The sequence below is a fragment of the Pelmatolapia mariae genome, linkage group LG23 (genome assembly GCF_036321145.2).
Source record: "Pelmatolapia mariae isolate MD_Pm_ZW linkage group LG23, Pm_UMD_F_2, whole genome shotgun sequence".
NCBI classification, from domain to species: Eukaryota; Metazoa; Chordata; class Actinopteri; order Cichliformes; family Cichlidae; genus Pelmatolapia; species Pelmatolapia mariae.
Window position 1 is genome coordinate 25,756,983 of NC_086246.1, and position 12,843 is coordinate 25,769,825.

Sequence of the window (12,843 nt, forward strand, 5' to 3'; positions counted from 1 at the left end):
TTGTGCTCCACTGTTTATTCTTTACTTGCTTTCAGCCTATTAAACATCACCAGGGCTACACACATCCAATAACCATTGTCTATTAAGCACATTCACAGACTGCTTTGTAATCCTACACATACAGTAAAGTTCAGTTCCTATTTCCTCCATTTCCACCTTTCAGTAAACACCAGATCAAGGTCAGAAACTCAAAGAGCAGGAAGCTGAAAATAATTCAATGTGACAGGTTTCTTAAGAAAACTAAATTTGCAATCATATAATCTGAAACTGAAAAAAAGATAAAATATGAGTATCAGTGAAAAAAAAAGTTTCCTTAAAAATGTAATCAAAACTATACTCATGAGGAGGGAGTTCAACATTCACTTTCTACTTTTTGTTTTTCAGTTTCAGCTCTGATTTGGCTCCATGGGTCAGAATCTGTTATTTATTGGGCATCTGAAGTGATTTTACCCTTCAGAGCTGAATGTGTTGCAAAATTCTCCATCTGACCAACTCAGTTTGCTGCAGACTACAACTGATAGACAACTACTTAATATTCTACTTAATATTCTTTTTGCTCATTTTTAGAGATTATAAAGTCTTAAACGGTCAGTAAACACAGAAATTTCCTGATTAAATTGAGATTTTTCCTTTTTTCAGTTTTTGCATGTTAACCTACATTTAACCAAAGATAAATAAACCCTGATGAATTTCTGCTTTAAATACACATATCTCAGTAACTTGCAAACAAACACAGGGCAGGCCGTAAAGACGAGTGTGTAAAGTCTTATTTCTTAGTTTTATTTCTTTTACTTGTTTCTTTATTGTTTTCATGTGTCCGTCTCAGGCAGGGACACATGAGTGCTTTTTGTTTCTTCTTCTCTTCTTATGTCCTTCAGGTTGTTACATGATGTCTTGCTGGTGCTGCGTGGACTCGCTGACGACCTGAAGAAGAAAAACATGAGACAGAAACTTAAAAGCCTTATCAGATGACTTCTCTGTCTGGATGAATGTGAGATATCTGGAAATGAATGAACACTGTCCCAAATCCATGCAAACTACAACAGTAGAAACAGAAAGATTACAGTCAGCGAGTCCAGGTGAACACAGAACAGATTAAGAAACACCAGCAGTCACTTCAGCAGTTAATTACTTACATTAAAGCAATCTTTATTTGTATGTAAAGTTTCTAAAATATTAGGTGTAAATAAGGTAATGGACTGTTTTCTGTCTAAATATGGGACAATTGCATTTGCATTTGCTGGTGTGGCGAGAGTGTTTTCTGCAGCTCTGCTTCAGAGGAGTGGTGTGGCAGTGGGCAGTGCCAAAAGTCGAAACCCAGATGCGCTAGGACAGATGTGCAACCAGTACAGCCAGTGGAAGTGCTGGCAGCAATGCTGGCAGAGATGGCCATCATGCACCAAGAACAGGCAACTGTGCATCAAGATCAGCTCCAGTGGCTACAGAATCAGGCTGAGCACCAGATGAGAGTGTTGGAGCACCTAGTCTCGGTCTGGTGTCCCCCTGGCACCTCTGTTGTCCCCCCCCGGTGGTGACACTCCACCAGATGGGGGAGGGAGATGGCACTCAGGAGTTCCAGGACCACTGCAGAGGTGGCCCGTAGAGAAATGGGTGCTGCGGCTACTGTGTCTGCTTTCAGGGGAAACCCAGGCAGTGCCACTCAGCCTGCCTGCAGTGGCAAAGGTCTGTTTCAAGGACGTCCACCAGGTGATTATGGACTGCCTGGCTCTTGTACCCGAGGAGTACTGCCATCTTTTCCGGGAGGGCAAAATGGGGCCAGAGAATCGACCCTTTGCTTATGCCATGCAGCTGAGAGCCAGCTGGCTACAGCCTGGCCACACAGTCATGTCAAGCAAACCTTGACATGGCTGTATGACTGGCCAAAAACCACCCGGCAGTGCAGCCAGCAAACCCGCTGGATCAACCACAGCCAGTTGTGGAGAAGTGGCCGGTCCCAGCCCCAAGGAGGAGGTTCCCCAGCTCCACTATAACTTTGCTGGTTACGGAGCAGCCACCACAACAGCCGGTCTCTAACACTCCCTCTGCTGTCTCCCCACAGGTTCCAGCAACTAAGCTGCCCCCAACTCACAGGGAGCCATGCAAACGCTGAGGCAGGTATGTTGGACGTGTGGGCGGCCAGGACACTGACATTAGGAGTGCCCACTGACGGATGTGGGGTAGCTGTTCCGTGTTGCAGGCCCTCCAACACCTTCCCCAGATCCAAGAGGGACATGCAGTATCAAGGTGCCAGTGGATATACGCCAGGCTCTGGTGGACTCGGGCTATAGGGTGAGTCTGGGCTGCACGCAGACCCTGGTCCTCCAAACCCTGGTACGGCGCGGGGCATTGTTGGAGGCAGAGTGGGTGGAGGTTAGATGTGTGCATGAGGACATACACAAATATCCCATAGTGCTGCTCCAAATTAAATACAAGGGCAAAACACATGGTGTAAAGGCTGCAGTTAGCTTGCACCTGAGGCATCCCTTAATTCTGGGTACAGATTTGCTGGTGTTCAATAACCTGTTGGGGCAATGTGTGGGGATGCAATCATGACCTTTAGCAAGGGGGATGTTTGTGCTGTGCTTAGCGGAGACCTTTAGTTTATTCAACTCTGACTCTAGGGAGGAGGAGGCCATCTAATGAGGCCCTGCTGCCTCCAGCGATTCACTCCACAGGATATTTCCCACTAGAGGAATCTGATGACTAAACTCTATGCAGCCTCAGCCTCTGATCAAGTGATAAAAATTGATGGTCACATGTTTGCCCTGACACAGCACTGACCTACCTGTATTTCGTATTGATTAAAGATAGGCTTCATAGAGCGAGTCATAACACTGTTTCAGATCATCTCCCGAGTCGGCATCCCGAAAGAGATACTGACCGCCGGTTCATGACCGGCTTTGTGGAGCTGACCAGCCATGTAACTAATCTCACTCAAAAGGGTGCCCCAGATCTGGTCCAGTGGACAGGGCAGTGCCAGGCAGCATTTGTGCAGTTGAATAAAGCTCTAGCGGTCTTTGATAAGATAAAATGTGATTTATAGAACTTAAATACATTTTTTCATGAATTTCTTGAATAAGGTGCTGGGGTGGATCACATCAAAAGAAAAGCAAACAAATAAAAGAAAAAAATCCTTATGAAGGGAACTTAAAAACTCACAAGGCTAACGAATGCAGTTTTATATCTTAGCGGTTTTACCTCTCCATCACGGGTCTCGATGGTCTTGATGAGGACAGTTTTCTTTGAATGCATCTCAGAGGAGTGCTGCTGCTCAGGGCTGGTCTCTGATTAACAAAGGTCGGAATACATTTAGTTTTTATTTAATATGTAAAATGTGTTATGTTATTTTGAAAAATCACTGAAAACTTTATGTGGATGCCTCTTGGACCCATGAAGTTAGGAAGGCTAAAAAAAAAAAAGGATTAAAAAACAATTAAGAAGTATCCACAATTTCAAAACTGTAAATTTAAAAATATTCATAGCTGGAAGGTACAGTTTTATATGCCATCAATGAATATACTAAGGCTGTTGAACATTTTTAAAAATCATTATAAGAATTTAAAAATCATTATAAAGGTTCTACATATTAAATAAAATAAATATACAACCCCATAACACTGGGGTTGTATTTAATTTGTTGGTTAGTTGATTTAGAAATCAATTAATTAATTAACGCCCATTTTCTTAATTAAGTTTTAATGTGGTAAAAAAGTAAAATATTATTGAAATGTATAACAAAAACAGTAAATCAGGCTCCATCTGAACAGACTGGAATCAAACAGAATAAGGCCTGTGTCCTGGTTAAAGGAAGCCTGCCCCCTGGTGGTATGTTTAGGTAACTGCAGCTGTGTGTGCACCTCGGAAACTCAGCGTGGAGTAGGTTTGCACAGGCAAGGCAATCCTGCAACGGAAGAAGGGAAAGTGTAGAAAATATCATTTTAAATGTTATTTTATGTGTATCTGGATAAAATATTGACATTCTGAGGCAGTTTTCTTTTCCAAAGCTTTATTGTAAAGGCAGCACATTAAAACAAAACAATTTTGGCCTGGTTGGATAGTTTGAAAAATTACCTGCTCTCCTCTCCTTCCAGCAGCTTCCTGTAGGTTGCGATCTCCACATCCAGCGCCATCTTGACATTGAGTAGGTCCTGGTACTCACGGAGGTGGCGTGCCATCTCGTCCTTCATATTGGCGATCTCCGCCTCCAGCCGGGCAATGCTATCCTGGTAGTTGCCGGCCTCTCGTCCATGACGGTCCTCCATGTCCCGCATCTGCCTCATCAGGGACTCATTCTGGATTAATCAGAGAGGAGAGTCTGAAATCAAACCGAGCTCAGAGGAGATTACGTTTAAATAAAAACCGAAGAAGGTTTATGAGACCTACGGTGCCTTTGAGGGAGTCGATCTCACAGGTGTAGGCCTGGATCTGGTGTCTGAACTCCATGGTCTCCTGACGGGCCTGCTTCAGAGCCTCGTTGTTCTTACTTACCGCCTGGTTCAGATCAGACACCTGCAGGGTCAAAGGTTAAATAGATTGCACAACTTATTTTAAATCCCCAACTTGGATGTCAGAATTGATCTCTAAGTGTCATTAATACAGACAACATCCCTCTGACCTTGGACTTGTACCACTCCTCAGCCTCTGCGATGTTCTTGGCAGCAATGCCCTCATACTGAGCCCTGATGTCTCGTAGTGCTGCCGTCAGGTCCGGCTTGGACATGTCCATCTGGATCTGGACTTGAGTCTCCTGCATCTGGGCCTGCAGCTCACGGATCTCCTGTGGGAGGAGGAGAAACGTAAGGTTGACTGGCCCGTTATAGAACTGAGATTTGTCTATGCAGACTGGATTCACTCTCTGGGCACGTCACACAGGGACTAACTAGTTGCAGCCATCACAACCATGAAACCACTGGTTGTGTAACATGAAAGTCCTAGTAATGACCTTCTAGCATCCTAAAAATAAACTATAATTATGATCTGAGGCAACTCTCCGTTCTTCTAAGTGAACTGAACTGCAACAATAAATACATTTTGTTGGTGCAGTGGTTAGAAATGATGCCTCACAGAAGGAAAGTCCATGGTTTCCAGTCTGGGGTCTTTGTGCGTGGAGTTTGTATGTTCTCCCCGTGTCTGTGTGGGTTCTAGATCTGAGTGTAAATGGTTGCCTGGGCTCTCTGTGTTAGCTCTATGACAAATTAGTCATCTGTGCTAGGTGTACCAGTGCCCTGGCCCTATGACAGCTGGGATAGGCCTTAAACATCACCAGTTAAATTGAGGAAAATGAATGGATGGCTATCCAGTTATAGAGCATAACAAACCTTACGTAGTTTTAAACATCACTATCTCTCCTTGTTGTTTAGGACACAAACCAGTCTGGCTTAATACAGAAAAAATCCATTGAAGTCTAACTGTAGTAACCACGATTAAATTACATTCAACCAAAATCATCAACTTTACCAAACATTAGCGAAAGTCTCTGGTCTGGAGGGCCAGAACTTTATACACCCACCATCAACCCCAAATTCCTTCTGCAGTTCATAAATATGGTTAATGAGGACCTGATGTGTGACAGTAAGCCTTGGCAGTGAATGACCAGAAAAGTTGGCATCTCCCAGAAGCTAAAATGATAAATGAAGCTATAGAATGTGCAGATGGTGAACTATTAGCAATGCTATAAAATAAATAAAATAAAATACCAATAAAAAACAAAACAAACAAAACACATGGAACAAACGTCTGAGTAAGTGAGCACAGAGCTTCAAACCTGCTAAGTATTACAACATGAAGGAGAAAAACAACAGAAACAAGACTAATAATAATGAAGATAAAAAGAATAAAAGAACAACAATAATAACTAGAACAAGAATGAGAGGAAGAAAAATAATTACCACAAGAAAACCAGGAAGAACAAGGAAAAGAACAGTAATAAAAACAAGCGGTACAAGGAGATAATAAGAGTATGAAATTAAAGAATCCAAGTTGAAGACGCTTTAAGAAGTTATTAGGATTTTCTTCCTCTTTCTTTATGCAGTGTTGCAACTTAATTTGCAGATGTGAAGTAAAAAAAGATTCACCGTCATCACACCTTCTGAGGCTTTATTCCTCCCTTTATCTAAAAAGTGACTTAATTTTAGTCCAAACTGTTTATAACACTTTAATCCACTCTGAGTAACCCTAGGCCATGTCGAGCACACTAGTTTTTGGCATCATGTAGTAATCGCTCCAGGCTGGAGACAGAACGGAGCACATGCTGATCAGAGACGAGGATTTGTCCGCTGGTTGGTACACAGAGTAATTTTAGCCTTACATCTGCTGTGGGAGATTTCAGAGCTCTACTGCCACGCTGCCCGGGCCTGCTGCCAACACTGCAAACTCTGTGTGTGTTTGAAAGTGAAAACTCCCCAAACCCTCTCATTTGTCATCTCGCACACACAGAGACAGATGTTCTAACAGATGCTAAGACAGTCACGCAGCTAAACACACATTCTTAATCCTGTGAAGCTTGTTTGTGCCTCACTGACAGATTTATTTTAAAGCAACAATTTGTGACACCTTTCCTCCCTAAAGTCCTCTATAATCTACTTATTACTAAATGAAGAACCTACACTGATGGCAGCAGTGTAATAAAACACTTATGAATGCATTTTAAATCCTGATAATGGAGCTGGGATCAGTGACTGGTAAAGATGGAAGAGGGTGAAGAACAAACCTCTTCATGGATCTTCTTCAAGAAAGCGATTTCCTCCTGCAGCGTCTCGATGCGTCTCTCCAGGTCCAGACGGGCCAGAGTGGCAGCGTCCACATCCTGCAACATTAAAAATGTTCATTTTATGTAAAAATGAGATAATCATGGAATAATTATCGACATATTTTCCATTGAATCAAAGCATATAATGATTTAAAAAAATGCATATATTGCAAGCTTCCATTAAGTTTGCCACACCAGCAGGCTAATTATTGTGAAACATGGGTGGCAAACATATGGCCCATGGGCCAAAATGCAGACCAACTAATCCAGTCCACTTGATGGCTTTGAAAATGTTAGAAGTACAAAGAAAGAGGGAATAATTTTTTAACTTTTAACAGTATTTTCCCTTTTAAAATGTTGTAACCCAGATTTACTGATGTAAACATCATCCATAGTCTGCCATAGTACACCAAAAAGTAACAGAAAAAACGAAGATACATTTTATTTATCACATTCATATTATTATATTATTATTATTATCATAATTAGATTATTTTGTTGTGTTTATAGTTATTTTTTTAGGTTTTTGCTTTTCATTCTTTTCTTTTTCTTCTTCTTCTATCATCTTCAGCATTCTTCTTCTATCTTCTAGTATCCTCCTCCTGTGTGTCCTCCTTCACTACATCCATGACTCTTCGCTGTGGACTTGTCTTTTCCTCCTGCCTGGCAGCTCTATCTTCAACATCCTTTGTCCAACAACAAATATCCACTATCCCTCTTCTGCATGTCTGAACCATCTCAGCCTTTCCCCTCTAACACTGTATTTATTGGGGAAAGTACAGGAAATGAGAGTGGGACATACCGCTCTGAAAGCAGCCAGGTTGTTTTCTGCTTCTTCTTTTTGAAGAATCTCTTCCTGGAGTCTGCAGGTTTCAGACACAAAGCATGGTTTCAGACAGAGAGCCATTAATGAGCAGCTGGATTAATGATTGGTTTGAACACACTGTAGAAGCTGCTGTCCACACACCAGGGAGCTCTGCAGAAAGATGTTAAAGCTGAATTAGGCTAATAAGTTCAAAGATGCATAATCTCATAGCCTGCATATAAAAGATGGATGTTGCCAGTGTGCTCTCACCCTTTGGTTAGTGACGCCTCAGGTTTAGCATTTTCATTTTGGTGTTTTTAAACCAGACGTGACTGCACACAAGGTGGCCTACCCAATTGCATACCCTTCTTTATCATCCTTTCTAACCTTAAATGGTCTGAAAAATTTAGAAAATAAACATTATATTATAATAAATAAGATTTGAAACTAACATCCAATTAGAAACAATGTAGGTTTAACACAATTCCATATTGGCTTCAGACTTGGAAGCCCATCGCTTAACAGTCTGAGCTTAAAAGGACACTTTTCCAAAATAAAAGATGAAAGTGCGTCCTTTAACTTGAACTTGTTCATTTTTTATACCCTGTAAAGGTCACTGAACGGTTTAAGACTCCCCTTGTGGAATACATTTTCTAAAGCCTGAGGAGGTTAGGAGGCTTGTTTGATCTTTGACTCTTAAAATACAAAATGCTTAAAGGTTATCATGGCAACTTTTTTTGTCCAGTAAAGTCAAAACACACACTGCCTACCACATTTAATTATTTAAGGTGTCAGAAGAGCGCCTTTAAGTCTCAGCCTCAAGGAAAGAAATGAACTTTTGCTTGTTAAAAACGTAAACCGCAGACAGAGAAAGGACAGATCCTTCAGATATGTGTGAGCTTGTTCCTCTCCTTTTATAGAAGAGAGCCATGTAAACACAGTGTGTGATTAGCACTAACTTTGGTCAGTCTCAAGTAGTAACACACACACTGACACACACATACCTATTAATCACATCAAATCAGTCACCAATGCTTTTTGGAGTCAGAGAAAAATGATGCTCAGCTCTGAGATTATCAGCAGCTTATGTCACATTTTAGAATGAACTGATTGAAGAATTTTATGCTCAGGAGCACTTCATCATTATGTCAGGCCTAAAGTTAAATCATTGCACACATGTATATTTATCGATGCAGACTGGTTTGAGCTTTGCAAAATGCCTCTATAATCATCGCCTATTTAAATATTCGCTTTGGAGTTTTCAGGGGACCACACTTCTCTCACTTCTCATATCAGGACTAGAAGATCTGAATATCTGCTTTGATGTTTTCATCATGTCTGCAGGTGTAAAATGAATAGCAAGACTTCTCATGCTGTAAATAACAATGCAGTAATGATATTAATAAATAATACTATTAAATAAAGAGCTACGTGGAAAAAAAATACAATTTCAATCATTTAACAGAACTTACAATATAAAATTATTTTATAATAAACATATTTATTGATGGAGTTACATTTTATATTTTCATATAAACTTTATAATGCTGTATAAATTAAACAAAATATATAAAAATTAACTGCAATGTGGCTAATTATAAGATATTAAAACTAACATAATTTCCCAGCTTTGTGTCTTTCATTAAATTAATAAATTACATTTTCTTTTAATATTTTAATAACACAGCTTTTTTATTCAAGTAATGCAGTTGTATCTAATTTAACACCAGACAATAGTTGTTGTTGCCACTATAAGCTAACTGTCCTAATACAGAAATTAAGGTACATATTTAAACTAGACACACAGTAATTAATCCTGCTCATAAGTTCAATATTCATTGATATATTAGAAAATGTTTTTTTCTATTCCATAAATATTCCAGTTAAATCTAATCATAATAAAGTAATAAAGGATGCTAAATTTGGAAATTATTAAATATTACTGTAAACTGTAAGCTTAGCCTACGAGTTCAATGGTATTCATTCAGACACATTAATCAACCTAGCTCATCAGTTTAATATTTTTTAATATTTTAGGAAGTTAATGTATTATATTAAATAAAAAACTAAATTAACTATAATGGAGAAAAAAATAACAAGAAGTTTAGCTGGTAGTTAATGAGTGCTGCTTAAACATATTAGCCTAGTCTAGGGGGCAGGTGGCCCCGATCATGGGGCCACCACTCTACCTACTGAGTGGTGGCCCCATGATCGGACGGTCAGGGGTTCGAATCCACTGAACCGCTACCCTGAGGTACCCAAGGTGCCGTCCCTACACACTACTCCCCGGTGCACCTGCTTAGTGGCTGCCCACTGCTTCACTGAGTGAGTGGGTCAAATACAGAGAGAGTAATTTCCCCACAGGGATCAATAAAGTATACATTTTTTTTATTATTATTACTAGCGGTTAAGCTCAACATTAAATTTCTTTAAGTCAATACTAATTTATTAACCTAGGTCATTATTTCTATATTAGTTAAAAAAAAAATTAAGTAATTTGTTATACTACACAAAATATTGAATCTAATCATAACAGAGAATTATTATCTACATAATATTTATATAGATAGTTATTATTGCTGTTTAGCCTAGTTAGCGTAGCCAAGTAAAGTAGCAGTAACTACCAAATAACTTGCTTATGAAAAGCACATGACTTAATGTTATTAAGTTATGCATTTAATTAGATAAAGATTGATTAATTATGTGGTCACTAATCTTGCTCATTAGTTTAAATGAGGGATAAACTCATTTGGCAGCTTGTTTCTAATTAGCTTGCACCCTACGCCATTTGAGAGTCCATTGTAATAGTCAGATAGCTTTTTAGTTTTTGTGTCAAGGTTAGTAAAAAATAAAATTTCACTGACTATGTTTTAACCCTTTTATATCAGAGTTTTTTTTTTTTTTTTTACCACAGCATAAACATGTTGTTAGCAGGATTAAATAGATTATTTATACTTTTTAGATGACCTAATAAAATACTTTGGTTTATTTTTGCTGATTGTAATATTTTTAGCATCATTATTATTGTTAAGCTTCAGTCAAATATCTGTTTTACTTTGATTTATCTGATTATACGTTTATCTGATTCTACATTCTAACATACTTATACCCCAAATACCCCCTGTAAGACACTCATCCTCATGACTCACCTGTAATCTTCTTCCTGTAATGATGTATAAATGATCCTGGTATATTTTGATTTAAACAGCTTTGCATTTATAGAAAATATGTTTAAAATATATTTAAAGCATTTAGGAAATATCTTGAAAATAGCAAACGTATAATCAAGTAATCTGTTGTAAAGAGCACAATCTGTGAAACCAATAAGATGCACAGAGGAACCAGGGTTTAAAAATACTTCCTGTAACTACAACAAACAGCAGATCATCTCCCACACGGCTGGTTAAATCTAGCACACACAAACCTATGTATCACCTCATTCCTCCATTCATTATTCCACTCCACACACTTCTTTTCATTTTGCGTCACACTTTTTCACTACTGCTTGTTGAGCAGTTGGCAAGTGTTCACAGAAAAGTGCAATAAAATGCAAAAACCTGCAGAGTTTTTGTCACATTTTAGTTCCAGATACACCACACAGTGGGTAAATGCTCCAGGTTGTTGCTTAAATTATGGTAATATCAATATTTCTGTAACTGTTGGGACAAGTAATATTGTGTACTTTGAACTTTTTAAGAAATATTTTCAGTTTACTTATTTTAAAATTATTTTTAAAATTGTTTATTTGTTCTAAGACTCACTATGTCTATAAAGGTTTTTACTTTAAAATTAAGTAAAGCTCTTTTTTTGTCATAATATATAAAGGTCATGTCAGAATAAACAAGCTAGTAAGACGCATGACACTTCTTGCTCCTCCCACCTGATTTTGAGTTTATCCAGGTCATCGAGCAAGTTGTCCCGCTCCACCTCTATGCGTGACCTCTGATTGGTCAGGATCTCCACCTGCCTCCTAAGCTCGCTCATCTCCTCCTCGTACAGGTCGGCAATGCGCGTGGGCTCACGGCCTCGCAGGCGCTCCACCTCCACCACCAGCGCCTGGTTCTGCTGCTCCAAGAAGCGGACCTTCTCAATGTAGCTGGCAAAACGATCGTTCAGGTGCTGCAGCTCGGCCTTCTCATTGGTCCGTGTGGTGAGAAACTCCTGGTTGAGGGCGTCCGCCAGGCTAAAGTCCAGCGTCTCGCCCATGCCGGCATAAGAGCGCCCAACGGATGCCCGGGAGGTCGTCACCGGCCTGCCATAGTAGCTTGAGGAGACCCGGTAAGCTGGTGTGGCGCTGGTACGGGTCACTTCATAGACCCTGGAGGTGACATGACCCCCGCCACTGCCGCTGTGGCCCAGCAGGGATCGGTTGAGTGACGGTGAGGCGTAGGTGCCATGACCGAAGGTGCGGCGGTACGATGAGGCGGTCTGACCGGAGGAGCTGTAGGAGGCCATGTTGGAGGACACAGAGAGCCTGGCGACAGCTGCAGCAGAGAGGAGCACTGAAGAAGAACCTGCAGCCCTCAACTATTTGTAGTTACCTCCTCCCTCAATTTTTACCCCCTCCTCCCTGGGAACTGCCCTCCCTCTCCCTCTGTCTCTGTCTTTCTCCTTTAGCCCTTCTTGTTACATTCCTTTTCTTTCTTCTCTCCTTTCCTGCCTTCATTTCTTCTCCAGCTACCTTTTCCCCCTTGCCTTCTCTCCTTTCTCCCCTAGCCCATTCTCTTCACTTTCTTCTGCTTTTGCAGGCATTCATATTCTATATAGCCACCAATTTTTTGCCTTAAGACAGGATGTAGAAAGAAAAAGGCAAAACAACCATAATTATGATCAAAGGAAGGAACAGACATGCTTAACACTGCATTTGTTGTCACTACGTGCTTTAAGGCAACTGTTGCTGTGATTTGGCACTATATAAATTAAGTAAAATCGAATTAAACTGAATTAAAAACAACCATTGTCCAAGCTGTTACTTGAGTTGCTGACTTAAGGTTTTTTTCCAATTTGTTTATAACATATTCATATTTTTATTGGCTTTGAGTGGTCATGTGAGTATTCATCAGTATTTTAAGCAAATGATTACAAAACATGTTTAATGAGCGGAAGCCCTACAGTTGCCTTAAAACATATGAATTTTAAAGCCACAAATTCAGTGTAGTGTGAGGTTGGGGTGGGTGGATAGGTCAACAAAATACTGGACATAAACAAAATAGACCTGTTTTGTTTTTTTTAAACCAGTCAACTAACAATGTGTAGCATTTCCATATCTAAGTGTATGAAAAGGGTCTGC

The 12,843-nt window shown here is 40.0% G+C and overlaps 1 protein-coding gene across 7 annotated transcripts; it reads right to left on the reverse strand.

Moving 5' to 3' along the window:
* Nucleotides 1-800: 800 nt before the first annotated feature.
* LOC134620181 (desmin-like) lies at nt 801-12,008 on the reverse strand. Of its 7 annotated transcripts, none has more exons than XM_063466205.1 (9): nt 11,434-12,008; nt 7,554-7,611; nt 6,710-6,805; nt 4,616-4,777; nt 4,384-4,509; nt 4,072-4,292; nt 3,858-3,901; nt 3,199-3,284; nt 801-924 (listed from the first exon to the last, which is right to left on the reverse strand). In XM_063466205.1, the coding sequence occupies exons 1-9, from the start codon at nt 12,006-12,008 to the stop codon at nt 883-885; spliced, it is 1,410 nt and encodes a 469-aa protein (XP_063322275.1). In that variant the 3' UTR covers nt 801-882. The 7 variants fall into 7 exon arrangements, with proteins under 7 accessions (XP_063322275.1, XP_063322277.1, XP_063322276.1 ...); XM_063466207.1 differs by having other exon boundaries at nt 4,072-4,223; nt 7,551-7,611; XM_063466206.1 differs by having other exon boundaries at nt 4,072-4,271; nt 7,551-7,611.
* Nucleotides 12,009-12,843: the final 835 nt, after the last annotated feature.